General features: G+C 50.5%; 1 protein-coding gene across 1 annotated transcript in view; it reads right to left on the reverse strand.

The window, feature by feature from the left end:
- INPPL1 (inositol polyphosphate phosphatase like 1) overlaps positions 1–27575 on the reverse strand; it is a 755507-nt gene that overhangs the window by 485280 nt on the left and 242652 nt on the right. Inside the window, exon 2 of the mRNA XM_078658619.1 lies at positions 19311–19374. Within this exon, the coding sequence (XP_078514745.1) occupies positions 19311–19374 (64 nt within the window). The remainder of the gene's footprint in view (positions 1–19310; positions 19375–27575) is intronic.

Here is a 27575-nt window from a genome sequence, read left to right on the forward strand (position 1 = left end):
TGGACTTGGACCAGTTAAGTTTATATCCCGAGGCTGTACCGTGTGTTTCGCACAGTGCCAATAGGACCGGGATGCTGTTCGGGAGGTCCATGAGGTAGACGAGCATGTCGTCGGCGTATAGGGATACTCTATCTTCCCAGCCACCTCCCCATTGTATGCCTCTCAGCAGCTGGGTAGTTCTAATAATTGTGGCTAGGGGTTCCAACACTAGGGCGAACAGTAGTGGCGAGAGTGGGCACCCTTGCCTCGTGCCCCGTGCCAGCGGAAACTCCCTAGATATGTGGCCATTTGCGGTTACCCGCGCCATGGGTTCGGTATACAGTAATCTGACCCATGAAATGAACGTCGGGCCAACACCCATGTGTTCCAAGACCGCAAAGAGATAGTGCCACTCCACCATGTCAGACGCCATTTTGGCATCTAGTGACAGTACCGCTGCTGGTTCCTCCAACCGCGGGGCCCGGGCCAGCACCCCGTTCAGCCGTCTCAGGTTCAGCGCCGTACTCCGGTGCGGCATGAAGCCCGACTGGTCCGGGTGTATCAAATACGTCAGGTGAGGCAGGAGTCTGGTGGCCAACAGTTTCGCCAGGATTTTGCTCTCAGCGTTAAGGAGGGAGATCGGGCGGTATGATCCGCAATCCTCAGGGGGTTTGCCTGGCTTGGGTATCGCGACAATTGTGGCCGTACGTTGATCAGGAGGCAGACGCCCCTGTTCCCGACACTCCTGGAACATATCAAGCAATGGTGTGGATAGTGTTTCGGACATAATCTTGTACCACTCTATCGGCACACCATTGGGGCCTAGCGCCTTCCCCGGGTGTAGTGCTGTTATGGCTAACTGTATTTCTTCCGCTGTCAGGTCGGAGTCAAGTTCATCCCGTTGGTCGGGGGCGAGAGTGCGAGTCGGCACTCCACTGAGCGAGCTCTCTGCCATCTCCCGTGTGACCTCATACTCGGGGGTGTACACGGAGTGGAAGTGGTCTGCCAGGAGTTCCACTATTCTTGCCGGACTGGTATGTATCTCGCCAGTCGGGTCTTTCAGCTGGAGTATGGCCCTCTGACCTCCCCGTGCTTTCTCCAGCCATGCCAGGAGCTTCCCTGCTTTGTCGCCTATGTCGTACACCCTACTCGTAGTCGCTGACATGTGTTCCCTCACTCTGTGGCGCAGAAAATCGGTATGGCGTTGCTGGGCCATTCGGAGCGCGTGCTGTGTGTCCCCGGTTGGGTTCCCTTCGTGGTCCTGTGTTGCCTTGTCAAGTTGTCCCTCCAGACCTATTAGTTCCTGTCGCTGCGTGTGCTTGTGTTGTGCGATCACTGAAATCGCCTGTCCGCGGAGTACCGTTTTGTAGGCCTCCCACAGGATCGTAGGCGACGCCACTGAGCCCACATTTTCGGTGAGGTAGGATCGTGTATTTCTTTTCAAGGCCTTGGCTATAACAGGCTCCCTAAGGTAGCCCGGGTAGATAGGGAAGAGTCGCCTACGGGTCCGTTCCTGACTGGAGAGAGTCAGTGTTAGTGGGGAGTGGTCGGAGACCCCTCGCGGTCTAATCTGAGAGTCAGTGTAAGTGAGGTGACCCCCTTCCAACGTCAGGAAATAGTCAATCCGCGACATGCTGTCGTGGACTGCTGAGTAGTATGTGTATTGCCGGTCCACTGGGTGGAGCCGCCTCCATATGTCCACTAGGCCCTGCGCTTCCATGAAGTCTTGCAATTTGGAGTGTGCCGGTGTTTGTGTACGCATTGGGTATCGGTCTAGGGACTCTTGAGCCACTGCATTAAAATCCCCGCCCATTACGAGAGCCCCCTCTGGAAGGTCTAATAGGAATTTACCTAGTTCCGGGAAGGCTATGGTGTGTAGTGCCGGCGGGATGTATACTGATACCACGTTAAGTGGTTTACCCTCCCACTGTCCATGCACCGCTGCGAAGCGGCCCTGTGTGTCCACTGCTACTGATTGGATCACAAACCTGGAGGAGCGGTGAAGTAGTATCCCGGTGCCCCGGGATCCCCTTGTAAACTCAGAGTGGGCCACCATGCTATAGCCCTTCCTGTCTAGGGCCTTTGTGGCCGTGCCTGTGAGGTGTGTTTCTTGTAGTAGGACCAGGGCGGGATTCAGTCTTTTTATACTGTGCAGGACCAGCCCTCGTTTAATTTTGTCGCCCAGACCCTTCACATTCCAGGACATAAGGCTCAACGGGGACGCCCGCTCTACATCAGTGCCCTCCCCCATCATGTTCGGGTATGCGGACTGAGAAGTCGTGCTCGTGGAGGACCCGGAGGTCCGTGTAGTGACTCCGCGTGCAGTATCGTGACATCATCATTCTGTGTTCATGTGCCCCTTTGTAGCAATCGTGACCCCGTGTAGAAACTAAGAACCATAACCCCATCCTACCCCCAACTCCCCCCCTCCCTGCCCCCCTGCTCAACGGACTCAAAACTGCCCGCCCCCCCAACTCAGCAGAGTGCTTGATCCCAACCCATAACATAGTACTTGCTCGCTGGGGTGAAGGTGTCTCCGTGGTCGGCGGCCCCCTCCCTCAGCTGCGGAGGCCCTTCCGCCCAGTGTCCAAAGCGGCCTTGTCAGTCTGTGTTTTGCATCGATTCATCCAGGCAACAGCAGTGATTCATAGCCCTCCGTCAGCACTGTCCTCACGATGATCGGCCAAAGGAGAGTGTCTCTCTGCGTCTTCGTCGTTGGCTTGTGGGCCCTGTCGAGAGCCAGCAGTACGGTGCTTGTTCGGTCTGTTGGACCGACGGGGGAGGCCCGTCGTTCTCCATCCCTCCTACCAATCTTGCGCCACCTCCGGGGAATCAAAAAACCAGGTCTTGTTGTCAGCCACGACCCGAAGCCTGGCCGGGAAGAGCATGGAGTACGGGATTTCCCTGGCCCTCAGTTCTTTTATGACTTCAAAGAAGGTTCTTCTTCTTCGTGCAACCTCGGCCGTGTAGTCAGGAAAGAATGCCAGTGTCGCGTTTTGGATCTTAATGGGAGGTGAGTTCCTCGCCGCCTGTAGGATGGCGTCCCGATCCCTGAAATTGAAGAGTCTAGCTATTATTGGTCTGGGGTTGGCGCCCGTCTTATGGCGCCCTCCCGGTACCCGGTGTGCCCGTTCCACTGTGAAGAAGGCTGAGAGTCCTTTGGGCTTCAGAGTCTCTTTGATCAGGTTTTCCACGTATAGGTCCATCGCCCTCGTGTCTTCCAATTCCGGCACACCTATTATACGGATGTTGTTCCGCCTCGAGCGCCCTTCCTGATCATCAAGCTTGTCGCGCAGTTCCTTATTTTCTTTTGAGATGCGCTCCATGCTGATTTGTAGTTCCGACACGTCTTCGACCAAGGATTTGGTCACCACCTCCATGTTATTCACCTTCTCTGTCATTTTATGAAAGTCCGCCCTTATAAGTGTAATCTCAGCTGAGATCGACCCCACCGTGGCTTGTACCTGTGTGAGGGCCCGCATGACGTCGTCAATTGTCGCCTTCTTGCCACTGGGCACGTCGGCCGTCTTGCTCGATTGCGATTTGGCTTCCTGCGAGGGAGAGCCGGGCTTTTCATATGCAAACCGGTCCAGGCGTGATTGGGCCGCACCGTTTTTAGGCCCTTTGCCGGCCATTTCGGCGTCCCTCGGGCCGGCCTGATGTCGTGTGGTCGCTTCACCCCAAGGTCCACTGGGGGCCGTGCCTCCCTGACCTCCTCAGACAGGTATTCAGGGATTATCTCGGGGCCCTCTCGGTGCGTAGGGGTGAGGTGCAGCCTTTGAGGGCCAGTTTAGGTGCTGCGTCCAGTGAGGGTATCAGGCTGGTCAGGGTTCCGGACGTTCGATGGTGTGAGGCTGCCAGTAAGGTTTCGAGCTAATTTGCGTGGTATGCAGTCAATCGGCGCCGCCCTGAGGGAACTGTCCCTGCCCCCCGTAATGTCCACGTGTGCCACCTTCTGCTCGTGGCCGTCGGATCCACTGCTCGGGACCTCTGATGCAGGTGAGGGGCCCCGGGCCGGCCCCAGACGGACCCCACCAGGTAAAGGACGAATGTCCCGCGTAGATGCCCGTCAGGTGTCAGGGCCCCAGCCTGGCGGGGGTGTCTCAAAGTCAATCCTGCATGCGGGCTCCTCGCCGCTCACTGCGCCTGCGGGCGGCGGGGGGGAGTTGCTGAACGGTGCGGTTTGTAGCGCGGATTCCCGGTCTCCTGCCCCAGCGCTCTGGCCGCCGCCGGCCAAGATGGCGGTTGCCGGCTCTGTGCGCCTGTCTCCTCCCTCGCCGGGTGCCCGCAGTTATGTCTCCCTCACCTCCGATGCGTCCCACGTCAGGAGTCGCGGGCCCCCGATGTCCGGTGAAGGCGGCTGGGTGCTCCGGTCTGTCAGTCGCCGCTGCTCTCCGCGGCCGTGCACTTCCGGTGGTTTTGGTGCCCGAGACAGGCCACTTCCTCCCGGTTTCGCCGCTCACTGTGGTCCCCGGTCTGGACGCCGCGCACAGGCCCCTTCCGGATTCTGTCGGAACCGTACTTCCCGACCTCGGATTGAGGTCCCGCTGGTCCGGTTCGTTGCCGCTTGGTCCTAGGTTTCTGTGCCTTCCCGCCCGGGAAGTTTTGAAAAACGGATAGATGATCGGATTGATCCGGGAGCCGCCTCAAGCACGGAGCTCTCCTTCTAGGCTGCCGCCATCGTCGGCTGCAAGCCACGCCCCCTCTGGCAAATACTTTTGAAATGTAAATATCTCCTAACTGTTGGCCTGCAATAGGGAATAAAAGACTCACAACATTAGATAATGCATAAACTATATGTGACCAAAGTAGTGTGCACAGTGGTAAAGTGAATACACGCGTGAAGAATCCACTACAAACCCATACTAAAGTGTGCATGCTGATAGATTTTTCTCACCAATATAATTACATGGTTTCACTTCGTCCTTGAAGTTGCAGTAAATACGGCTCGGACCTGCTGAACATACAGAAATCCCGAACACATGATTCTCTGGCTCAAGCAATCAACAGACATTACTCATACAATGTACTTCTCAGATCAGTTACACAGTGGGGAACTAATCAAACTGAAGCATTTTTTTTGTAATACTGTATAGCGGCACGCATTGGAAGAATAAGGACCTGGTACAGCCAGAGAGATGTATGGGTTAGTGACAGTCGATTAGTATTAACACACCAACTCTAGAAGCAAACGGAGCGTGGTGCATGAGAAGTGTCTGTCCAAATCTCTAGACACTTACATAGTCATGCTCATCAGGCTCTTGAGAAACATATGGTGTAGTAACTCTTCCCCTCAAATGTACTACATAATGCATGATTTATACATGCCGTGCCTGTTTAAAAATAATGAACTTGACTAATGGTGGCCGGCAGTGGCGTGCTCGTGTCTCCTAACAAATGATCACAGGCACAAATATGGTGACAATCACATAGAGATGCTGCAACATGCACCTCCAGACACCTCCGTCTGACCGGGGCTGCTGAAATGCAGCAGGCGCGCGCCAGTTTGATGTCATCGCACCGCTAATCAATCAATCAGAGGTTTTAAAGCGCACTACTCACCCGTCAGGTTCTCAAGGCGCTGGGGAGGGGGTGTGGGCGGGTGAACAGCTCCGTAGGTCATTCGAAGAGCCAGGTCGTGAGGTCCTTTCTGAAATGGTGCAGTGTCTGGCTTCGTCGGATGCAGTGGGGGAGTTCGTTCCAGGTCTTGGCCACGAGGTAGGAGGAGGATCTGCTACCTGTTCTGGCCCTGAGAATGTGGGGAAACCATGACTAGGGCAAGGACGGCAGAGCGGAGGTTTCTCTTGGGGGCGTGTAAGGAGATTGGTTTTGGGGTCTGGTGTTTTGGAGGGATTTGTAGGAGTGTGTGAGTAGTTTGAAGGTTATTCTTCTTTCGACAGGGAGCCAGTGGAGGTCGCGGAGGTGTTGGGTAATGTGGTCATGTCGTGGGATGTTGATGATAAGTCTGGCCGGGGCATTCTGGACGGTCTGGAGTTTGCGGATGAGTTTTTTGTTTTATTCCAGCGTAGAGGGTGTTTCCGTAGTCCAGTTCGCTGGTGATGAGAGCGTGGTGACGGTCTTCCTGGCATCGGGGGGATCCATTTGAAGATCTTGAGAAGTATGCAGACGGTGTTGAAGCAAGTGAAGGATAAGACGTTGATCTGGTGGCTCATGGTGAGTGAAGAGCCAAGTATGATGCTTTGGTTGCATGTGTGGTCCATTGTGGTGGGAGGGTTTTCGAGGGAGGGGGCCACCAGGTGTTGTTCCATGCAGAGGGGGTGGAGCCGAGGATGAGGACTTCCGTTTTCTCCGAGTTGAGCTTCAGGCAGCTGCTGCTCATCCAGGCTGCGATGTTCCTTGGTGAGAGAGAGGATGAGCTGGGTGTCGTCGGCGCATGAGACTATGTTGAGTCTGTGTTTTCGGACGATGGTTGCGAGTAGGGCCATGTAGATGTTAAAAAGCGCAGGGCTGAGGAAGGATCCTTGCGGTACTCCGTATCTGATCACTGCTGGTTCAGAGAGGTAGGACGGGAGTCTTATAATTGTGTTCTGCCTGAGAGGAAAGATCGAATCCAGTCTAAGGCTGATCCCTGGATGCCAGCTTCGTGGAGTCTGGTGGCTAGTGTGCGGTGGAAGACGGTGTCGAAGGATGCTGAAAGGTCCAGCAGGATGAGGGCTGCTGTGTGGCCTTGGTAAAGGAGGGTGCTAATGACGTCAGTGGCGGCTATGAGGGTGGTCTCATTGCTGTGGAATCCGGATTGAGAGGTGTCTAGGATGTTGTTGGTTTCTATGAAGTGTGCTAGCTGGGTGTTGACGGCTTTCTCGATGACTTTGGCGAAGAAAGGGAGTAGTTAGATGGGCCTGAAGTTCTTGAGACCTGTCGGGTCTGCGGAGGGCTTCTTAAAGAGGGGTGTTTCCAGTCGTCGGGGAATGCGGCGGTCTCGAGAGAGCAGTTGATAGTTCGGCGTAGTTCCGATGACATGGTGGTGGCGGACCTGTGGAAGATGTGCGGCGGGCAGGGGTCAGTAGGTGCTCCGGAGTGGATACTTTTCATTGTCTTTGCTGTGTCTTCTGTGAAGAAAGGGGCCCAGATGAGGAGGGTCTGCTAGATGGTGTCACTAGAGGGGGGAGGTGGGGTTGAGGCAGTGCCATGGTCTTGGTCGTCAAAGTTGTCGTAGAGCGTCTTGTTCTTGAGGTGGAAGGAGCTGAGTTTGTTAGCAGAGGTCTTGGGAGGGAGGGACGTCGGTTGTTTCGCTGTTGGGTCTTGCAAATTCTTTTATGATGGCGAAGAGTTGTGGAAGTTGGGGAGGATTCTGTCTTGAATGAAGTTTCTCTTTGTCGATTTGATGAGTTGGTGGTGTGCCGTGGTGGCCGCCTTGTAGGAGGAGCGTGCTTCCGGGGTTTTGCTGTTTCTCCATGTTTTCTCTAGTCGTTAGCAAGAGAGCTTGGATTCTTGGAGGTCCGTGGTGAACCAGGTGGCTTCCGTGTTGTGTCGTCTCGTGGAGTTCTGGAGGGGGGCGCGAGTATTGGCGCGCATGGCGATCCATTGGTGGAAGTTGCTTGCTGCTGTGTTGACGTCTGTCATAGTAGGGCAGAGGTGAGGTGTTCTTCTGAGACATTGTTCCAGTTTCTGCGTGGGAGGCGGGGCGTGCGCTTGTGTGCGGTGGGTTTCGAGAAGGAGAAATGGATGCCGTGGTGGTCTGTCCAGAGCGGTTCAGTGGTTTGGCTGAAGCTAATGTTTCCTCCGGAGAAGATGGGGTCGACCGTGTGTCCTGCTGTGTGTGTGGGGGTGGAGATAAGTTGCTTCAGTCCTATGTTGGTGAGGTTCTCCAGGAGGGCGGTGGTGTTGGCATTGCTGAGGATGTCTAGGTGGAAGTTCAGGTCTCCGAGCAGTAAGCAGTCCGTGGAGGCGAGGGCATGGGGAGCGATGTAGTCTGCAATGATTTTGGTAAAAGACGTGCAGAGTCTGGGAGGTCTGTGGGCGAGTGTTCCGCTGAGTGTCGTTCTAGGGTTGGGCTGTATCTGGAAGTGGATGTGTTCCATGAGGGGTGAGGCATCGTCTGAGTTGGTGGTTGTTAGTTGGAGGGAGCTTTTGTGAATGATGGCGAGGCCTCCTCCTGGGCTTTCCCTAGGATCTTGTATCTGTCGGGGAGGGCGGTTACGATATCGGGAGCAGAGCTGGCGTTGGTCCAGGTCTCTGTGAGGAAGGCAACGTTGGGCAAGTTAGTGTTGAGAAGGTCCCAGATTTCTACGGCGTGCCTGTGCAGGGAGCGTATGTTGAGGATGCAGCTCAGGGGCTTGTGTACAGTGGCGTCCGGTGGATTGGGAGTAGCTGCCTGGGTCCGGAGGTGGGTGAAAGTGCAGCGGCAGTATTGGCAGGAGATCGGTCCATGGGTGTTGCTCGGTGTCAAGAGCTGGCAGTTCTTTTTGCGTCCAGGGTTGAGTTCATGGAGAGTGCTGGGGGTCGGGGGACCAGGGTCCCGGGTGCTGGTCGTGGAAAGGCGCAGATGGGACTTGTCTATGGCCCGGCCGCCATTTAGTAGGGGTCAGGGAGTGGGAGCAGCTGGGGGGAAGGGCCGCGGGAGCAGCAACGGCGGGGAAATGGCAACAAAAAAGGCAAAACAGAAAAAGACAAAAAGAGGCAAAACAGAAATGTAAAACAGAAAAGGCAGAAGAGAAAGGCAAAACAGAAAAGGCTGACACCCACAGAGCGGACTAGCAGAAGAGCAGGCTCTTCCACTAGACCACCAGGAATGAGGCACAGGCAGGAGTCCGCGGGTGGAGGAGGGCCTCAAACACCTACCTGAAGCTCAAGTTGGCACTAAGGGCAGTGCCTTAACGGTGGAGCTGCGCGGGGGAGAGTAGTGACTCCGACCAAAATGTCAGAGATCCTGCTCTAAGAAGCTGAGTATTGAAGTTCTGTGCGCAGGTACTGAATTGAATTGAATCCGTGGGCAGCTAGAGTACGAGAAACTAACCCGAGAATACCACCCTCAATCGGTGGCAGGCTATCCTTAATACTAAATATCACCACTTCATGGAAGAGGGATGTATTCTTTTAACATATTAAATACATAGATGGTACTGTCCATTTTTCCATAACGCTGCTCGCAGGGTGTTAATGTGAGAATAGTAAATGAAACCGCCATCTGTGTGACAGTCTCCAGAAGATTCGCTCAGCTGAATCATAAAATGTGCATGTTGTTAATGTGACTCAAAAGGTCACCTCAAAGTAGACAGTGATATTAGATCTCAGACAATGACATCATTGGTATGTGTAGCGTTCTAAGCACCCTTGGGCTGAATGTTGGTGGGTGGCAGGGTTCTTGGACTGCGGGTCGGGGGAGGTTCTTGGTGTACAGTTGAGGAAAGGCTGTTGGGGAGCTAGCCATCTGGGTGTTAAGCTGCCTTCCTTCTATGCAAATAAACTCTACTTAAATGACCCTGTGGTGTGTAGACTCCTCGCTACACAGACTGGCGACGAGGATGGGAAGAAGGAAGGAAGGCAGTGCTCACCTTTGCCCTGGTGTGCGGCAGGGTTCTACTCTACGCTGACGGTTACTGCTGTGAGTTGTAGTGCTGTGGCAACTCCGGCGATTTTCTGGCGAGTGACCTGCATCTGGTGAGTATTCCTGTCCGGGAATTTTACTTGAAGTATAAAGCGCTGTCATCGTGGAGCGAGAAGCGAGAGTGCTTAGCGTGTCATCATCACACTTCGTCGCTACAGTATGTCAATGTTAAGCCCGTCTCGGACAGTGTGCAGGCGATGCACTCACCATTGTTTTTTCAGACTGAGATACTGCGTGAAGTTAGTCAGTTCTCCTGTCACATCTAGATTATCAATGACTACCCATGACAAGTCATTTTCTGTGTGCTTCATGCTGAAATAATAGTTAGTTAGTTTGGTGGTAGTACCTCTGCATCGTATGGTGCTTCGGTGTTCACAAATGCGATCACTTACCTTCCAAGTGATCATGCCTCCACAGTGCAGTGAACATAGGCAGGTATCAGGTAAATCGCTCCCTCACTATTACCATTAGTGCATTTCCATTGCTCCCATGGAGTATTCAGACCCAGATCAACAGATGTAGTTGTCATAGTAAGGTGGCACACAGAACATGATCTACAGGGGTAATGACCGCTCACTTTCAGGAGGCCCCAAAGTTCAGTTTGTGGGGTTGCCTTGGCCTTCTTGGGTTGTGTATGAACCAACAGCTCTCGTAAATTACGGCTTCACCTAAAGCAAATAAAGATTTCTTTAAGTTTTGCTTGCCAGTAATCAGAATGTGCCAATGTATAATGATTAGGTTGTTACTAGTGTTGGAATAACTGGAGTACGTACTGACACATACCAATCTGTATGGTGGGGAAACCTTTTGCCAGGCCTAAACCGAACAATCAAACAAATAAGTGCCAGGGCCCTCATCAGGAGGCAGCTTTTACCAGCACATTTCTCCTGTTAGCGCTGCCTAAACCAGAACCAACTACTAATCATGAAAGTGGGCAGAGGATGTGGCGTAATGGCACAGCTGCCAACTTCGGAACTGGGGAAGCATGTTTGAGTTTCGGCGTCCACTCAACATACTATGGTTCTCGGCAAATCACTTAATCTCCCTGTACATTAATGTGTCTTTAACTGGCGCTCATGAAAAGCGCCGGTGTAGGTGATTAAGTGCCGGTGCTGAGCACCGGAAACCACCGGCTCAAATTAAGCACTGCCTAACCCTTCCTTTTTAATACATATAACTCACCCCCTAGGGTAGGCCCTAAACAGACCATAGGGCAGGGTGTGTTACAAGTGAAAATATGAACATTTACTTTTTGTTTTTTTATGTCCTGGTAGTGAAAAACTTGACGGGACTCGAAGGGTCAGCTGACTGGCCACCTGTTCTGAGCTACAGGGACACAACAAGCGCCAGAGGCCGCTTTGCAACTACCTAGCTGGCCTGCTTGATTGGACCTGCCTGGGCCCTGCTGGAGTCAATTACTGATCCCCAAGAGGTGCCTCCCAGGTCCTGGACCTTTGGTGTGGCATCAGTTGAGCACCTCCTTGAATAAAGGAAGAAATCTTAAAGTTTTGGGCTCCTCACGACATGCGAACGGACCCGGCCACAATGAGATCTTGCCACCCTCCTTTCCAACTGCCAGCGCAAAGCTTCACGCTGCAGTGACCACCAGAGTCAACCGACAACGAGAGATCTGCACGTCGTGCTATGGCATCGACAGCCCGTGGTGACCGCCAAGGTGAATTTCCAACAACGACCGCCCGCAACACTTGACAAGATGTTAGAAATACCGCAACAACCGTACAGCTCTTTGTGCTACAGTGACGGCCATCTGCGACGCTCACCCTGCTCCTCATTCCCACCTCTGCCGCGAAATGAACTCCTTATGCTGGCTGGAGGTTAAAAGGTAACTTTTTCAGCGGGACTAACCTGGACCCTGCTCCATTGGGGTCGGCCTGAACTTGTGACTTCCATCCGGTCTTGCACGATCATATACTCGTGGTGCTTTTATTGTGCTTTTTACCTGCTATACTTACCTAAAACCTTTAAAATTGCACATCTCCGGTTCCGCTGATTCGATTTTCGCCCGTTTTGGTGTCAAATAATTTATTAAAATACACTCTTTTTCTAAATTAGTGTGGGATTTTTCTTGTGTTGGGTTTCCACTTTATTACTGTTTGTGTGCTGCATAAATACTTTACACGTTGTCTGGAAGTTAAGCCGGACTGATATTGTGCCAAGTTACCAGAAGGTTAAGCACAGGTTATTTTTATGACTTCTTGTAGTTCATCTTGACAGGGATTGTGGCTGTTACTTGAGTAGGGTTACACACCCCTCAACCAACAACCCAATTTATTACAAGGGGTATCATCAACATTATGTCGCCAGCATGAGTTTGGGAGGTTTCTGAATAAGAATGGACAAATATTGTGTGGTTTTCGACTTTGTGGTGTCGGCCGCAGCGCTGGTGTCGGACCTGTGCTGGAGTCAGCGGAGCTAGGCTCGTGGATGAGACCAGTCTTGAAGCAAGGTTGAGTGAGCCAGTCATCTTCGGGACGAATCGACTGGTGGTAACCCAACTAGAGGCCACCTTGCATCCTTAGGGCCCAAAGGTGCTCTAGAGGCATCCCAACTACCAAATATTCTGTTACCAATTTAAATTCTAGGGCTGTTGAGGAGTCGCTGGTGACCCGAGGATGTCAGGGAGCATCGGGATAAACTGCATAATACATATAGGATGGGGAGAACGACCCCGCGGCTTGGGGGTACTCAGGACTTAGAACAACTTCAAACAGTGGGAGTGGTGGAACAAAGGGGACCCGTGATTCAACTTCTTGTGCTTATTTCTTCACCTTACCTGAATTCCTGGACTTCGAAGATGAGCAGCTCAGGGAATGAGAGCATGTCCAGGACCTTCTTTCACTTTCTCCAATGTTCTATGACAGCAAGTTTGGCTTCACAGTCACAGATGGCCTTCTTATTAATCTTCACACAGAACCATAACTATCTTGTTCTCATGAATTTTCTGGTCTTGTGTTTGTAATCTATAGACATGTGAAATGTTATGTCCGATGTCTAACCCTACCAAACTAAACTCATACTGAAGCAATCTTTCCAATAATAAAAAAACTTTAGGTATTCACCTCAAGCCTAACATAGCTGCGGAAAAAGGACTCCTGCGTATGCAAGTTAAATTGAATTATCTAAAACTAAGACCTTATTTTCAGAATCAACACATACTATCAGGTAAGATTACATAAATATCTGCCTCACAGAAATCAACATGTATCCATAGACTTTACATCAGCGTAACAATACTGTAAGACATGGAAACACCAAATCATTTTCACTGCTATGAGGTATATAAAATACATGACAGCACATTTGGCAATAGTGGAGATTACGGGTCAACACAAACAGCAACAAGATTGTAAAAGGACAAAATTGAGTATAAATAAATATAACATACAAAGATACACTCGATCAGTATTTTACTTTTTTGCTGTATTTTTGAGTACGGTTTCTAACCAGCAATTCTCTGACAGCTGAAAGGCACTGTGGGGTGTATGCTAAAATCTCAAACCACGGTGGTGTAAATAAATTACAGCCATTTACATGCATGACAAAGATTTATTTTGCGGTCTTTGGTGGGTCATTGGTTTTTTTCTTTCAACTCCTTTCGCCTTGTTTTCCTGACAGGAGAGACCCCTACATGTGTAATGTTTATGCTATCAATGATATGCAGGATGCTGGTTGAGGGTTCAATAAGGATTTATTTAATCAAATTATAACGTTTCAGAGGAGCGCCGGCCAGCGCTGCCGATCGTTGCCTTCCTCGGCGCGCAATGCCCGATGCGCGCGCAGCGCGCCAACATGGCCGCCGCACGTCACGTCTACGTGACGTGCATAAACTAGAATGCACACACTACATATCTCCCCTTTTTATCAAGCTTTGCTGAGTCACTTACAGTTCAGTGTCCAATTCGAAATCTCGATATCTGGAGGGCCTTACCACCTGCCTTCCACTCCTTGTAACCCTGACGGGGTTCTCCATAGTCTCTTGGCTCTGCATTTCCTGGCCTTCTGCTCCTTCACTCACAGCTCCATCTTCATTCATGCTTCTCTCCAACCTGTCCATTTCTGTTCCTTGACTTCCGTTCTCTTCTTCCTCTTCACTCTCCGTCCCGGCTCTTACTCCGCCTTGCTGCTCACTAGCATCTTGTCTTCTCTCCACGTTCGAACCTTCTGTGCCTTCCCATTCAGTTCCGTGTTGCTCCCAGCCCAAAACCTTGTTGCACCTGGCCATGCGGTCCTGGGACCACACATTCCCATCACTCAGCAGGGCCGCTCGATCATACACTTCCACAACTTGCATAGGCTTGCTATATCTGCTGTCTCCTTTCTTCTGTAGAGTGGCCAACTTTACTCTCACCCACTCTCCCTTCTCTAGGCCTGTGCCTTTAACATTCCTTCGTTTGTTGTAGTGATTGCTGTAAATTGTCTGTGCTCTTTCCAGGTTGGCCCGCACCACCGCAGGGGACCATTCGCTGGTGACGACCTTCTCCTTCCAAATCCTGTTGTCATGCGTGAATGGTTCACGTCCCCTCAATATTTGGAATGGGCTGTACCCCGTGCCAGTAGGGGTTATTCTGTAGGCCCACACCATGTTCTCTAGCGCCTTCTCCCAGTTCTGTTCACTTGATATGGCGGCTTGTATGGCTCCCATCACCACCCTGTTAAATCTCTCCACTAAGCCGTTACCGGCCGGATGGTAGATTGCCGTGTGTTTGACAGTGATGCCATTTCTTTGCATGAACTTGTTCCACCTTTCCGACGTGAACTGTGGCCCATTGTCACTCAAAACCGATTTGGGTATTCCTTCCCTAGTGAAGGTCTCTGACAGAAACTTTATGATGTTCTCTGTGTCCATAGACTCATCTACTCTCAACTCCGGCCACTTAGAATATCGATCCATGAGTACACACACATATTTCTGTGTGCCTTGGTCATCTAGGACAGGTCCCAAAATGTCTACAGATAGTTCTTCCCACGGATTTGAAGGAAGGTCAAACTTCCCTATCGCTGGCCTCAAGGGTTTTAAGGTCTTATCTGCCCGTTGACATTGTGGACATTCCCTGACATGCCTTTCAGCCCTTATGTCCATGCCTGGCCACCAGTAGTTTTGTTTTGCTCTTGCCTTGAGTTTCCCAATGCCCAGGTGTCCCTCATGTAGTAGGTCCAACAGTTTTGAGGTGAGGTTCCTTGGGGGGATCACCTTATCTCCTCTGTATATGAATACCCCCTTGTCTCCTACCGACAGTTCTTCCCGCACTTCATAGTACGGCCTGAGGCTCGCCCTCACGTTTCTTTTATCTGGCCATCCTTGTACGATGTGCCCCTTTACTTCCTTCATATCGGTGTCCTCCTCGTAGGCCTCTGTCCATTCTTGTTGGCCAATTAATGTCTCTTGGTCTTCTATGAGAGCTACCAACTCCCCACTACCTGCAGGGTCTTCCTCTCCAGGCTCCATGGCGGCTGCCCTACTCAGGTAATCCGCTACTCGGTTCCGGTTCCCAGGAATGTACTCCACGTCATACCTGAACTCGAGTAACTTTAGGGAAATTTTGGATATTCTGGGAGTGGCACTGGCATGTCCGCTTGATGTTAGCACCTTCACCAATGGCTTGTGATCTGTTTTGAGTAGAAAACGTGTCCCCCACAAAAATTGCCGGAATCTCGCCATGGCCCACACGACTGCCAGCATCTCCTTCTCAATCACGCTGTATTTGCTCTCTGTATCCGTCAGTGCTCTGGATGCAAAACTGATTGTCTCCATTTCCCCTCTTCCTCTGTCTTGCATGAGTACAGCGCCCAGGCCCTTGTCGCTAGCATCAGTCGTCAGTACGGTGGTGCCTTGTGGATCGTAACCCTTGAGAGGAACAGCTCCTGTGACGTCCTTCTTGATAGTTTCGAACTCTGCTTGGGCTTCTGGTGTCCACTGGAACACAGTGCTTTCCCTGGTCAGCAGCCTCATGTTGTGAGTCTTGGAGGCGAAGTGTACCACAAACTTGCTGTAGTATTCCGCCATCCCCAAGAACGACCTGACCTCTTCCTTGTTCCTGGGTGGCGGTGCTTCAGCAATGGCTTTTACGTTTTCCAACTTGGGTGTGACGCCATGTTGTCCGATCTCGTGTCCTAGGTACGTTACCGATTGTAGGCCCAACCGGCACTTCGTCCACTCCGCTGTTAGACCTTTGTTTTCTAGCGTTTGTAACACGTTTCCCAGCTTCTGATCGTGATCCTGCCTGTCTCGCCCCATCACCAGGATGTCGTCCTGGAAATACTGGTCGTCCTTGCAGTCTCTGAATAGTTGGTGCATCATTTTCTGGAAAACTGCAGCCGCCGAGGCCAGCCCAAACGGCATACGACAGAACTGGTAACAACCAAACGGAGTGATGAAGGATGTAAGACTTTTGCTGTCCGGGTGAAGTGCTATTTGGTGATAGGCCGATGTCAAGTCGATAGTGGTGTACCACCTCACTCCTCTGGTCTTGGCCAACATTTCCTCAATTCTGGGGAGGGGAAATTTCTCCACCACGATATTTTTATTCAGTTCTCTCAGGTCCACGCAGAGCCGGACCTTCCCATTGGGCTTCATCACGACCACCAAGGGCGCCAACCATTCTGCACAGGTTATCGGTTCTATGATTCCCTTCTTTTCCAACTCCTGGAGTTCTTTCTGGACTGCCTCTCTTACCGCGATCGGTACGTTCCTCACTTTGTGAGCCACCGGGATGGCCCCTTCCTTGAGCACGATCTTGTGTTGGAATTTTTCCATTCGTCCCACCGTGCCTCCGAACACCTTTGGATAGTTCTCCTTCCATTTGTTCAGGTCCGGCCATTCCTCTTGCTCTGTGAGTAATATTTGTTCCTTTCCTCCTGGATCCAGCTTTATTCCTAGGTCGCCCTGGTCTAGCCATCCTAGGACGGAGGGTCCTTTCTCTGCAATGTACAGCTTGCACCATGCTGATCGGCCCCTAAATTCGAACAACAGGCGTCGGAACCCCACCATTGGAATGCGGTCGCCATTGTAGGTGACCGGCCGAATGTCTAGTTTCTCCAACTCCGGGCCCAACTTGGGTCTGAACATTTCTTCCCACACTGCCCGTTGGACGATGGTGAATGGGGATCCGGTGTCTGCCACCACAGTGATGGTGATTCCACCCATAGACATGTCCAGGACTGGTTTTGTGGATTTCTTCCCTTCTACGCTCAGTACTTGGTCGTATATGCATAAGACGGTGACCACCTCTTCCTCTGCGACCTCCTCCAGGTCTTCTTCGCCCTGATCGATGCATTTCACCATTTCCTTGGGATGTTTCTTCCTACACACCTTCTCATAGTGGCCTAAGATGCCACAGTGTAGGCACTTGGCTCGGAACGCGGGACATCTTCTATCGCGTGCGTCGTGGGACCAACTGCCACATCTGTAGCATGATTTCTTGCCATCATTGCCTGTTTGCTTTCCTTGCCATCTGTTGGTGCCTTTGGCCGCTGGGTCTTTGCCTCTCTGGTCTTTGCGGTGGTCTCCCTCTTGTATCCTGTTCACCATCATTGGGGGGCTACGTCTTTCTTGGTCGCATCAGCGCACCTCCTTGCGAGTTCCGCCCTTTTTACGATGACCATTACGTCTTTGAGTGTGGTGTCGCCGCTGGCCCATAACTTGTCTTGGACGTTTGTGCTCATAGTATGCATCACGATCTGGTCCTTTATGAATTCGTCTTCCCACAGTGCGTATTTACATGGAGCAGCTAGCTTCCTCAAGGCCGCTACATATTCTTCTATGGTTTCTCCAGCCCCTTGTCTTCTCTGCTGGAAGTTAAACCTGTCCACTGATACGCAGATAGTGGGGCGATAACGTTCGTCCAAGTCTTCCAATGCATGGGCATATACATCCTTATCGGTGTCTTCCCTCATTTTGGGCACCAGACTCTTGTAAATCCTGAGACCCTCCGGTCCCAGGTTCAGTAACAGGATCCGTTTCTTTCTTTGGGGGGTGAATGACTCTTCATTTTCGTCCTCCAGGACCCCTATGAAATTGTCAATATATTCTTTCCAATCCTCCCACTTCATCAGGGGGTCCCCAGGTTTCGGCAGAAATTGCACTGGTGCAATCGCATAGCCTGCTGGCGTGCTCATTCTCACCTCCCTGATCGCCGTCGCTTTGACGTCCTTGCTGGTGGGACTCCCTGGGGTGCTGTCCTTCGCTTCTGTATTGGCGTCCTCCTGGGGACTCTCAGTGCTGGTCCCCTCCTCCTCCTCTTTGATAGCCAGCGCTGTTCCTCCCTTCCGCGGTGTCGTGGGAAGGTCTGCGCGGTAGGCTTATCTTCTGCGGGGCGCTGTGCCGCCTATCCGGCCCCTTCGCCGCCCCTCAGGTGGTTGTGGCACTGCCACGCTCCTCTGCTGTCGTGCCTTGGTGGGCTCAGTCGTGCCCCCTTATGCCCTCTGCAATCTGGTCGAGCAAGGCAGCTCTGCGCTATTTCCAGGTGGTCGGAGGGTCACCTACCCTGCTGCTGCCCACGTGGGGGGGGTTCGATTTTTCCTGCTGAATTGGCCAGCTGGAGCCTCCCACCCTCGTCGCCACTGTAATGTTTATGCTATCAATGATATGCAGGATGCTGGTTGAGGGTTCAATAAGGATTTATTTAATCAAATTATAACGTTTCAGAGGAGCGCCGGCCAGCGCTGCCGCTCGTTGCCTTCCTCGGCACGCAATGCCCGATGCGCGCGCAGCGCGCCAACATGGCCGCCGCACGTCACGTCTACGTGACGTGCATAAACTAGAATGCACACACTACAACATGCTTCTATCATTTCCTTGCAACTCCCTTTTTTAACTTTTATTTTTTGAAACATAGCTTTTGGAACTACTGTCCGCCTTCGAGCTCATTCTGGATGGTCTTCTGCTTCTGCCACAGTGGATTCTCCTTTGGTTAAATTCAGTGGGGGGAATTGTATTTGGCATTCCTCCAAACTGCGGTTTTAACACTGCTTTGAAAACACTGAAAGTACTGGCGTTATTGTTCGGATGTTTTCAGAGGTCTTCTCTTTCTATAGTTTTTTTTTCAAGATTTAGCCTGTTACAATTTATGCATGTTAAACATCGAAAGTTACATTAGCACTTAGATATCGCTTTTTGCACCACTGCTCGCTCGGTGTGATTCGTGCAATATCAAGACGAGACTGTTGTTGCACTAGTCTAGCTCACAAATGTGCTCTTGCTTAATTAAAAAATGTCTAGATACGACAAAAGTCATCATTAAATTCCTTCTCAAATGAACGCCCCACCAGCTAACGTTTTCTGCTCTCTTGGACCGATAATGAATGCCAATGTTCAGTTTATGTGGGTTCATTTGTACTGCTAAGTAAGTTCACTACTGATGGCCTTAGCGAAGCTGAGCTGTTACACACCAACACCTTTAAAACAAGGCGATTAGGCGGGTTTCTGCGACTAATTGTAATTATACTTGTATAGCGCTTACTACGGAACCCAAAGTGGATTAGCAGTGGATTTACTCATGATATTCCAAGAACATCTTCTGCCATTCTACACTTACAGATTTGAAAATGGGGGAGTAAAAAACAAAAGGGGGCTGGCTCATAAAAGAATCTACAAGGACTGTGGATAGCTTTAAGTTGTTACTTCTGGGCCACCAGTCTGAGCCTAAAATATAATTAGAAACAAAACTAACTTAATTAAAGCTGCAAATAGCACGCCTCTTAGTAAAGAAAGATACCTCGCCCGGCCGGGGCACAGTCTGCTCACCTGCACTGCCAGGTAGTCCTCTTCGTCAGGAAGGATCCGGTATGTGTGCACGTGCTTCTGGAACCTGTGGAAGGGACAGGCAGGTGGAATGATGAGAGGACATCTCGGCTGGCAAACAATTCAGAAACAATTCAGAAATATCCCCCCTTTGCTGTTTCCCCTGCCTCTATCAGTCAATCCCACATCACCACCCCACATTTACTATCCACCTCGGAGAATGGCCACACCTCCTTGTTCCTGCTGGAACTTTCTTATAACAAAAGCAATGTAAGACGAACATAGCCCCCTGTAGCACCCAGCCCAGTCCCATACATTGGTGTATGGACATCAATACATTGCCGGGTCACGTCACTCGTGATCACGTAGGGTGTAGGTAGTAAGGGTCTCCATGCGCTGGCCCAAGACAAATATTTTAAATGCGTATTTATCAGAAGAAAGCAGAACAATAATGTTCAACCTATAAGTAAAACCCTATCCCTTGTATGTACGTATTACAAGTTTCATTACTCATACATGTATGCTTTGGAACACAAATGTTTCCTGTTGAATGCCTTTATGTGGTGACGTCATAACGCAGGCTCCTGCAGTACATGCTGACGCCGACCCTTTGAGACAGTGGTGTAACGCAAAATGATGGGGCCTGCACATACCTCACATATTCGTTGGATTTGGGCTGAGTGTAAACTCCCCTCTCCCCCACCAGGTCTGGTGCCCCTTGAGCTGCAGGGGCCAATGTTACGCTCCTGCTTCAGGGGGTCCATTTATCCCAGACCCTATTAATATCTGTTAAATATGGGACTCTCGGGGGCCCCCTCACAACATTCTGCAGAGGACCCAAACATTTCAGGCAATTGCTTTGGTTTGCTGTAATTCTCTTGCACTCAACGATACATATAAATCAGTGCCTTTCATGTTAGATATATTTAAATATGCATTTATTGAGAAATTTATCAAGCAATTGCTAAATGCAGCTCGCTGAAAGGAAACACTTCCGAAGGAAGCCATTTAAAATCACTGACTACCTGGGTGCCTAAAGAAAATGTAGACCACCACGAGGTGGTCAACATCTTTAAAAAAACAGGTGTACATTCGGCTGAAAAAGTAGAGTCTGAAATTCAGGCCCAGAGGAAACGTTGCAGGAGCGAAGGCTTCCTGCCCACTCCTTTTCCTGTTCACTTCCTGGTTTAGGACAGGCCTTATATGAACCTCCTCCCTTCGGCACAGCAAATATAACAAATTGCCGCCAGAGGGCGCCGCACGCTAAGCAGACATTCAACTTTTTTTGTATACAAGAAAACAAATATTTCCCACAGGAGTCCTCATTTCTCGGGCCAAATATCTATTAATAGACATTCCAATAAAGTAACTTTATTAGCGCCTCCACTGTTTTCTCTGGAAGAGCCTTGAAAAGCTCCTTTCTTCCAAAACTGTGGAAAACAGGATGTCTGACAGGAAAACGCAAGCATGCTACATAACGGGTAATATGTCTTATTAATTAATAAGATTGGTATACAAAATAATTCCCCTTGAAAAAAATCAGATATTCTTTGGGACGAACCACATGCTGCGACGCAATACATTAGCGGTCAGAAGTGATATCTTACAGGGGAGGTCAAAGAATGATGGGGACTTCTCGCGCTTTACAAAATCTGGGGTGGACTCTATAGAGATTTACAATGGCTTCTGGAGACCAGTGCATTCCTATCAGCTGCGCCTCTATCAGTCCTGGGAAAACTGAACACTGAGTGAACCGAGCTTTACCTTCCAGGCCTGTAACCGGTGGATTCCTGTGGGATGCTCCGCTGTCGCTCCTGGGAAAACTGTACAGTGCGTGAACAGAGCTTTCCCATCCAGACCTGTAACCGGTGGATTCTATCTATGCCTGTAACAAGTGTATTCTATCCATGCCTGTAATCAGTGGATTCCTGTGGGATGCTCCTCTGTCACTCCTGGGAAAACAGTACACTGAGTAAACTGGGCTTTCCGATCCAGGCCTGTAACCGGTGGATTTTATCCAGGCCTGTAACCGGTGGATTCTATCCAGGCCTGTAACCGGTGGATTCTATCCAGGCCTTTAACCAGTGGATTCTATCCAGGCCTGTAATCGGTGGACTCTATCCAGGCCTGTAATCGGTGGATTCCTGTGGGATGCTCCTCTGTCACTCCTGGGAAAACTGTACACTAAGTAAACTGGGCTTTCCGATCCAGGCCTGTAACCAGTGGATTCCTGTGGGATGCTTCTCTGTCACTCCTGGGAAAACTGTACACTGAGTATACTGAGCTTTCCGATCCAGGTCTGTAACCAGTGGATTTTATCCAGACCTGTAACCGGTGGATTTTATCCAGGCCTGTAACTGGTGGACTTTATCCAGGCCTGTAACCGGTGGATTCTATCCATGCCTGTAACCGGTGGATTCTATCCATGCCTGTAACCGGTGGATTCCTGTGGGATGCTCCTCTGTCACTCCTGGGAAAACTGTACACTAAGTAAACTGGGCTTTCCGATCCAGGCCTGTAACCAGTGGATTCCTGTGGGATGCTTCTCTGTCACTCCTGGGAAAACTGTACACTGAGTATACTGAGCTTTCCGATCCAGGTCTGTAACCAGTGGATTTTATCCAGACCTGTAACCGGTGGATTTTATCCAGGCCTGTAACCGGTGGATTCTATCCATGCCTGTAACCGGTGGATTCCTGTGGGATGCTCCTCTGTCACTCCTGGGAAAACTGTACACTAAGTAAACTGGGTTTTCCGATCCAGGCCTGTAACCGGTGGATTCCTGTGGGATGCTTCTCTGTCACTCCTGGGAAAACTGTACACTGAGTAAACTGAGCTTTCCGATCCAGGCCTGTAACCGGTGGATTCTAACCAGGGCAGTAACCGGTGGATTCTATCCAGGCCTGTAACCGGTGGATTCTATCCAGGCCTGTAACCAGTGGATTCCTGTGGGATGCTCCTCTGTCACTCCTGGGAAAACTGTACACTGAGTAAACTGAGCTTTCCGATCCAGGCCTGTAACCGGTGGATTCCTGTGGGATGCTCCTCTGTCGCTCCTGGTTGGGCTTTTACCATAGCAGGCTCAATTAACTGAATACCTATAAGCTGTGTCTCTGTCCTTCCTGAGTGGGCTGTAGAGAGCCTTCAAAAAGATGCCTGTAACTCGTGCATTCCTGTTAGAGGTGGGTGAGCCAACTAATTAACAGGAAGAGCAGAGCCAAGGGTCTGACTCGGATCTTGGAGCCAGTGCACTAGCCCAGCCCTGCAAATATGTTTTAAGTAAATCATACAACAAAGCACATAAAATATGATACAGTCTCTTCAAAGTTAAAAAAAAGTGAATTTCTTTAACATGTGGAAGCTTTTACATTAATAGGGAAAATCACAGCACTGCACTGAGAAGTACTTATTAAAAGTGATAAGACTAGTAGTCTGAACTCACATACTCAAATGTGCTTTCAAACGCAATAATGAAGAAAAAAGAGTTTTGGTGAAATGCATGTTTTGCCCAAAATCACACAATTTAAGCAGGGAAGCCATGATTTATCCAGATTTTCTGGTTTCACTCTGTACAAATCAGTTAGTAAATGGGTATCTATTTGGCTGTTTTTATGGTAGGGCTTTGTTTTTTCCTCTTCGTGCATTCTTTTGCAGTTTTTAAAATATAGCGTAAACTCGAGCTGAATGTATTGGAGCACTTTACATGAGCACAAGCTACATTACACAACGTCACATGCATTGGTTATAGGCATGGGATGATTACGTGATTTGCCCAGAAGTACATGATGTTGAGCAGTTGTTGAGACTCGAACCTGGTTTCCGAGCTCCTTAGTCGTCGGTTCCGGCCGTAACACCACATCCCGGGTAGAGGGAGAGAGGCAGAAGCCACATGAAAGCTTGGCAGGAGGTTCCAACAGGACCTTGACCTGAGCTAGAGCCAGGCTCGAGCGTTCATTGGCTAGTCCCCCTCTAATTCCTGTTGGTGTTTCCTCTGTCATGCCTGGGTGGACTATACGCTGCATTTCCATGGCTACATGCTTCTACTGTTTTCCTGAGGCTTCCCTCAGTGTCTCTTAAACCCACCCAAGATGCTCAAACCATTCCCTCTCCTGTATGGGAAACAAAACCTCATTCACATCTCTCTCTGTGCTTTATTTCAAGTATATCTGCAGCTGTACAACTGCAGCGAAATAAAGAGAGCATTCACTTCTCACTATGCTTGGCATCAAAACCCTTCCCACATGGGCCACACTGATAACCAAAGCCCTTCCAACCAGATACAGCATTACAATCGTGTCAATCACAGGTGCTCTTTCCTTCACTGCTCTTCATTAAACTACAAGCTGAGGTGCAGTGATGGATGTCAGGATAAGTGCAACACACAGCACTCTGGTCAGACACAGCACCACACCACCTCCCGCATAGGGTACTCTGCAATCCAATACCCTTTACTCTTCTTAACAAGCACCTTCTAAAGTGTAGCTTGCTACACATCTGCCTATGCACATCTTACTCTCATCATATTGTAAAGCGCTCTGATATCCCTCGAGATCTTGTTTGCACTATGTAAAACTTTAAAAATAAAGCAGTGCCTCGTTAGGGGGTATGAAGCACTAAATACATGCAAATGCAATACAAAACCACAACACAATACAAAATGTGAGTCATCTCTTTCTCCACCTCCACTCGACTCCCCATCACTGTGCCCAGGTGGAGTGTCTTCTGCAACAAACAACAAAGCGATGGAAGGAATGCTTGAATGAATCTCAGCCACAGGCAGTATTCTAGTTCAATGTATTTAGCCCCTCTGGGTGCAACTGGGGTGCCCAAACATGCGTCCCGTGCTTACTGTGCCACAGGCCTCAAGCTATACCTCGCTGACAAGGCTGATGTAGGCTGGGTTGAGGTTGTTGTTCCGGTGTGAAGACGATCCGGCTATTTCTACTGCAGCATGGTCAAGATTGATTTGCTATGGACCAAGTCTCCTAGTGGCAGAGCGGGCGAAAGGCAACGGGCATGTTTGCCAGTGGTTCACATTAATCCCAAATTCCTTCCATTGACTTGTTTGTTTGTTTGCTCTATGAGTATGTGCTGTAGGTATGGGTGCTGGCAGTGCTACACATGAGACTGGAAGTGGAATGCAAGGCTGACCCATTGACAGCTAGGAATCTGGTGTGCTGCTGTTGTACTTCAACACTGTGCTTTGTGGGGGTGAATGACAGCGAAGTGAGAGCAGAAACAAAACCTCATTCTTTGCCTTAATTCACCTGCCTGCAGCAGCGGCTGGTGACCTTTAAAAGTAGAGGGGCTTAATCTGTGGCTCGAATTCCAGTGAGCGAGCCCAACTCATCAGTGAGTTCGACGGGCGTGGGTGGGGGGCTCACTCAGTCCTACACACTCATTCTCACTCACTCAGTCTCACACATTCTCGGTCTTACTTAATCTCATTCATTCTCACTCAGCCCCACTCTCTTACTCAATGTCACTCTGACTCCCCGAATCTCACTGGTTTCCATTAAGTTTGAATCATTCTGACTCACTCTGTGTCACTCATCCTCTGACTCACTCTGTGTCACTCATCCTCTGACTCACTCCGTGTCACTCATCCGCTGACTCACTCTGTGTCACTCATCCTCTGACTCACTCCGTGTCACTCATCCTCTGACTCACTCCGTGTCACTCATCCTCTGACTCACTCTGTGTCACTCATCCTGACTCACTCTGTGTCACTCATCCTCTGACTCACTCCGTGTCACTCATCCTCTGACTCACTCCGTGTCACTCATCCTCTGACTCACTCTGTGTCACTCATCCTGACTCACTCTGTGTCACTCATCCTCTGACTCACTCCGTGTCACTCATCCTCTGACTCACTCTGTGTCACTCATCCTGACTCACTCTGTATCACTCATCCTCTGACTCACTCTGTGTCACTCATCCTCTGACTCACTCAGTGTCACTCATCCTCTGACTCACTCTGTGTCACTCATCCTCTGACTCACTCCGTGTCACTCATCCTCTGACTCACTCTGTGTCACTCATCCTGACTCACTCTGTGTCACTCATCCTCTGACTCACTCCGTGTCACTCATCCTCTGACTCACTCTGTGTCACTCATCCTCTGACTCACTCCGTGTCACTCATCCTGACTCACTCCGTGTCACTCATCCTGACTCACTCCGTGTCACTCATCCTCAGACTCACTCCGTGTCACTCATCCTGTGACTCACTCCGTGTCACTCATCCTCTGACTCACTCCGTGTCACTCATCCTCTGACTCACTCCGTGTCACTCATCCTCTGACTCACGCCGTGTCACTCTGACTCACTCCGTGTCACTCATCCTCAGACTCACTCCGTGTCACTCATCCTCAGACTCACTCTGTGTCACTCATCCTCAGACTCACTCCGTGTCACTCATCCTCTGACTCACTCCGTGTCACTCATCCTCTGACTCACTCCGTGTCACTCATCCTCTGACTCACTCCGTGTCACTCATCCTCTGACTCACTCCGTGTCACTCATCCTCTGACTCACTCCGTGTCACTCATCCTCTGACTCACTCTGTGTCACTCATCCTGACTCACTCTGTGTCACTCATCCTCTGACTCACTCCGTGTCACTCATCCTCTGACTCACTCTGTGTCACTCATCCTCTGACTCACTCCGCGTCACTCATCCTGACTCACTCCGTGTCACTCATCCTCAGACTCACTCCGTGTAACTCATCCTGTGACTCACTCCGTGTCACTCATCCTCTGACTCACTCTGTGTCACTCATCCTCTGACTCACTCCGTGTCACTCATCCTCTGACTCACTCCGTGTCACTCATCCTCTGACTCACTCCGTGTCACTCATCCTCAGACTCACTCCGTGTCACTCATCCTCAGACTCACTCCGTGTCACTCATCCTCAGACTCACTCTGTGTCACTCATCCTGACTCACTCTGTGTCACTCATCCTCGGACTCACTCCGTGTCACTCATCCTCTGACTCACTCCGTGTCACTCATCCTCTGACTCACTCCGTGTCACTCATCCTCAGACTCACTCCGTGTCACTCATCCTCTGACTCACTCCGTGTCACTCATCCTCTGACTCACTTCGTGTCACTCATCCTCTGACTCACTCCGTGTCACTCATCCTCTGACTCACTCCGTGTCACTCATCCTCTGACTCACTCCGTGTCACTCATCCTCTGACTCACTCCGTGTCACTCATCCTCTGACTCACTCCGTGTCACTCATCCTCTGACTCACTCCGTGTCACTCATCCTCTGAATCACTCAGTCTCACTCATTCTCAGTCAATCAATGTTACTCAGATTCATTGAGTCTCCCTGACTCACCTAGGCTCAATCATTCTCACTCATTCCTACTCAGTTCCACTCATTAAGACTCACTTTGACAAAATCAGTCTCACTGATTCTGTCTTACTCATTCGGATTCCCTCAGACTGTGACTCATTAAGTCTTACATGTACTATCACTGACTGTCATTCCCCCACACAGTCCCACTGACTGTCATTGTCCCTCACAGTTACAGTCACCAGCATCCTCCCTCTATATTATTCATCACACTCATTCTTCCTATCACTCATTGTCGCTCACTGACTCCCTCCACTGATTCTCTCACTTTCACTTACACACCACATGCTGATTCTCACAGACACGCTCTTCCCTACCACCACACACACTTACCCCTATGCCGCGCACCCAACATTTAAAAACTGTACAGCTTTTTGCTTACCTTGCAGCAGGTCCCATTTGGGGCTTGCTTCTTTCAGCTTCCAGCTGGGGAATAAAACTGAAACCCTGAACCTGCGCAGTCTCAGATTTGAGGTTTTCATCCCTGTGCTTTCCTCCCACTATTTTCCAACTCTGTGACCAGCTTGGAAAAGGCCACGGGCATTGCAGGGCTTAAGCCCACAGCGCCCATGTCTACCTTAAGTTGACGCCCAGCAGGCCATTAATGGGGGAGGCACACAGGCGTGCCAGGGCCCAAGGGCAGGGCTGGAGTATCTCCTGCCCTGGTGATCTATTTCTGAAGCTGGTGCAGCCAGGGTCCTTTGGGTGCATGTGCCAGCCACCAGACAGAGACTGTCGCAGGACCTAGAGTGAATAGCAGATTATTATGCACTATTGGTATAATAAAAGCAAGGAGGCGTTGCCCCTACAACCCAGACTGGGGAGGGGGTTGCCACCCCTTCAATGAAGAGTATTCACCATGGCCGCTTCCTTCCACTTGGCCATCTCTGTTTTGGTTCAGAGA

The sequence above is a fragment of the Lissotriton helveticus genome, chromosome 8 (assembly GCF_964261635.1).
Source record: "Lissotriton helveticus chromosome 8, aLisHel1.1, whole genome shotgun sequence".
NCBI lineage: Eukaryota > Metazoa > Chordata > Amphibia > Caudata > Salamandridae > Lissotriton > Lissotriton helveticus.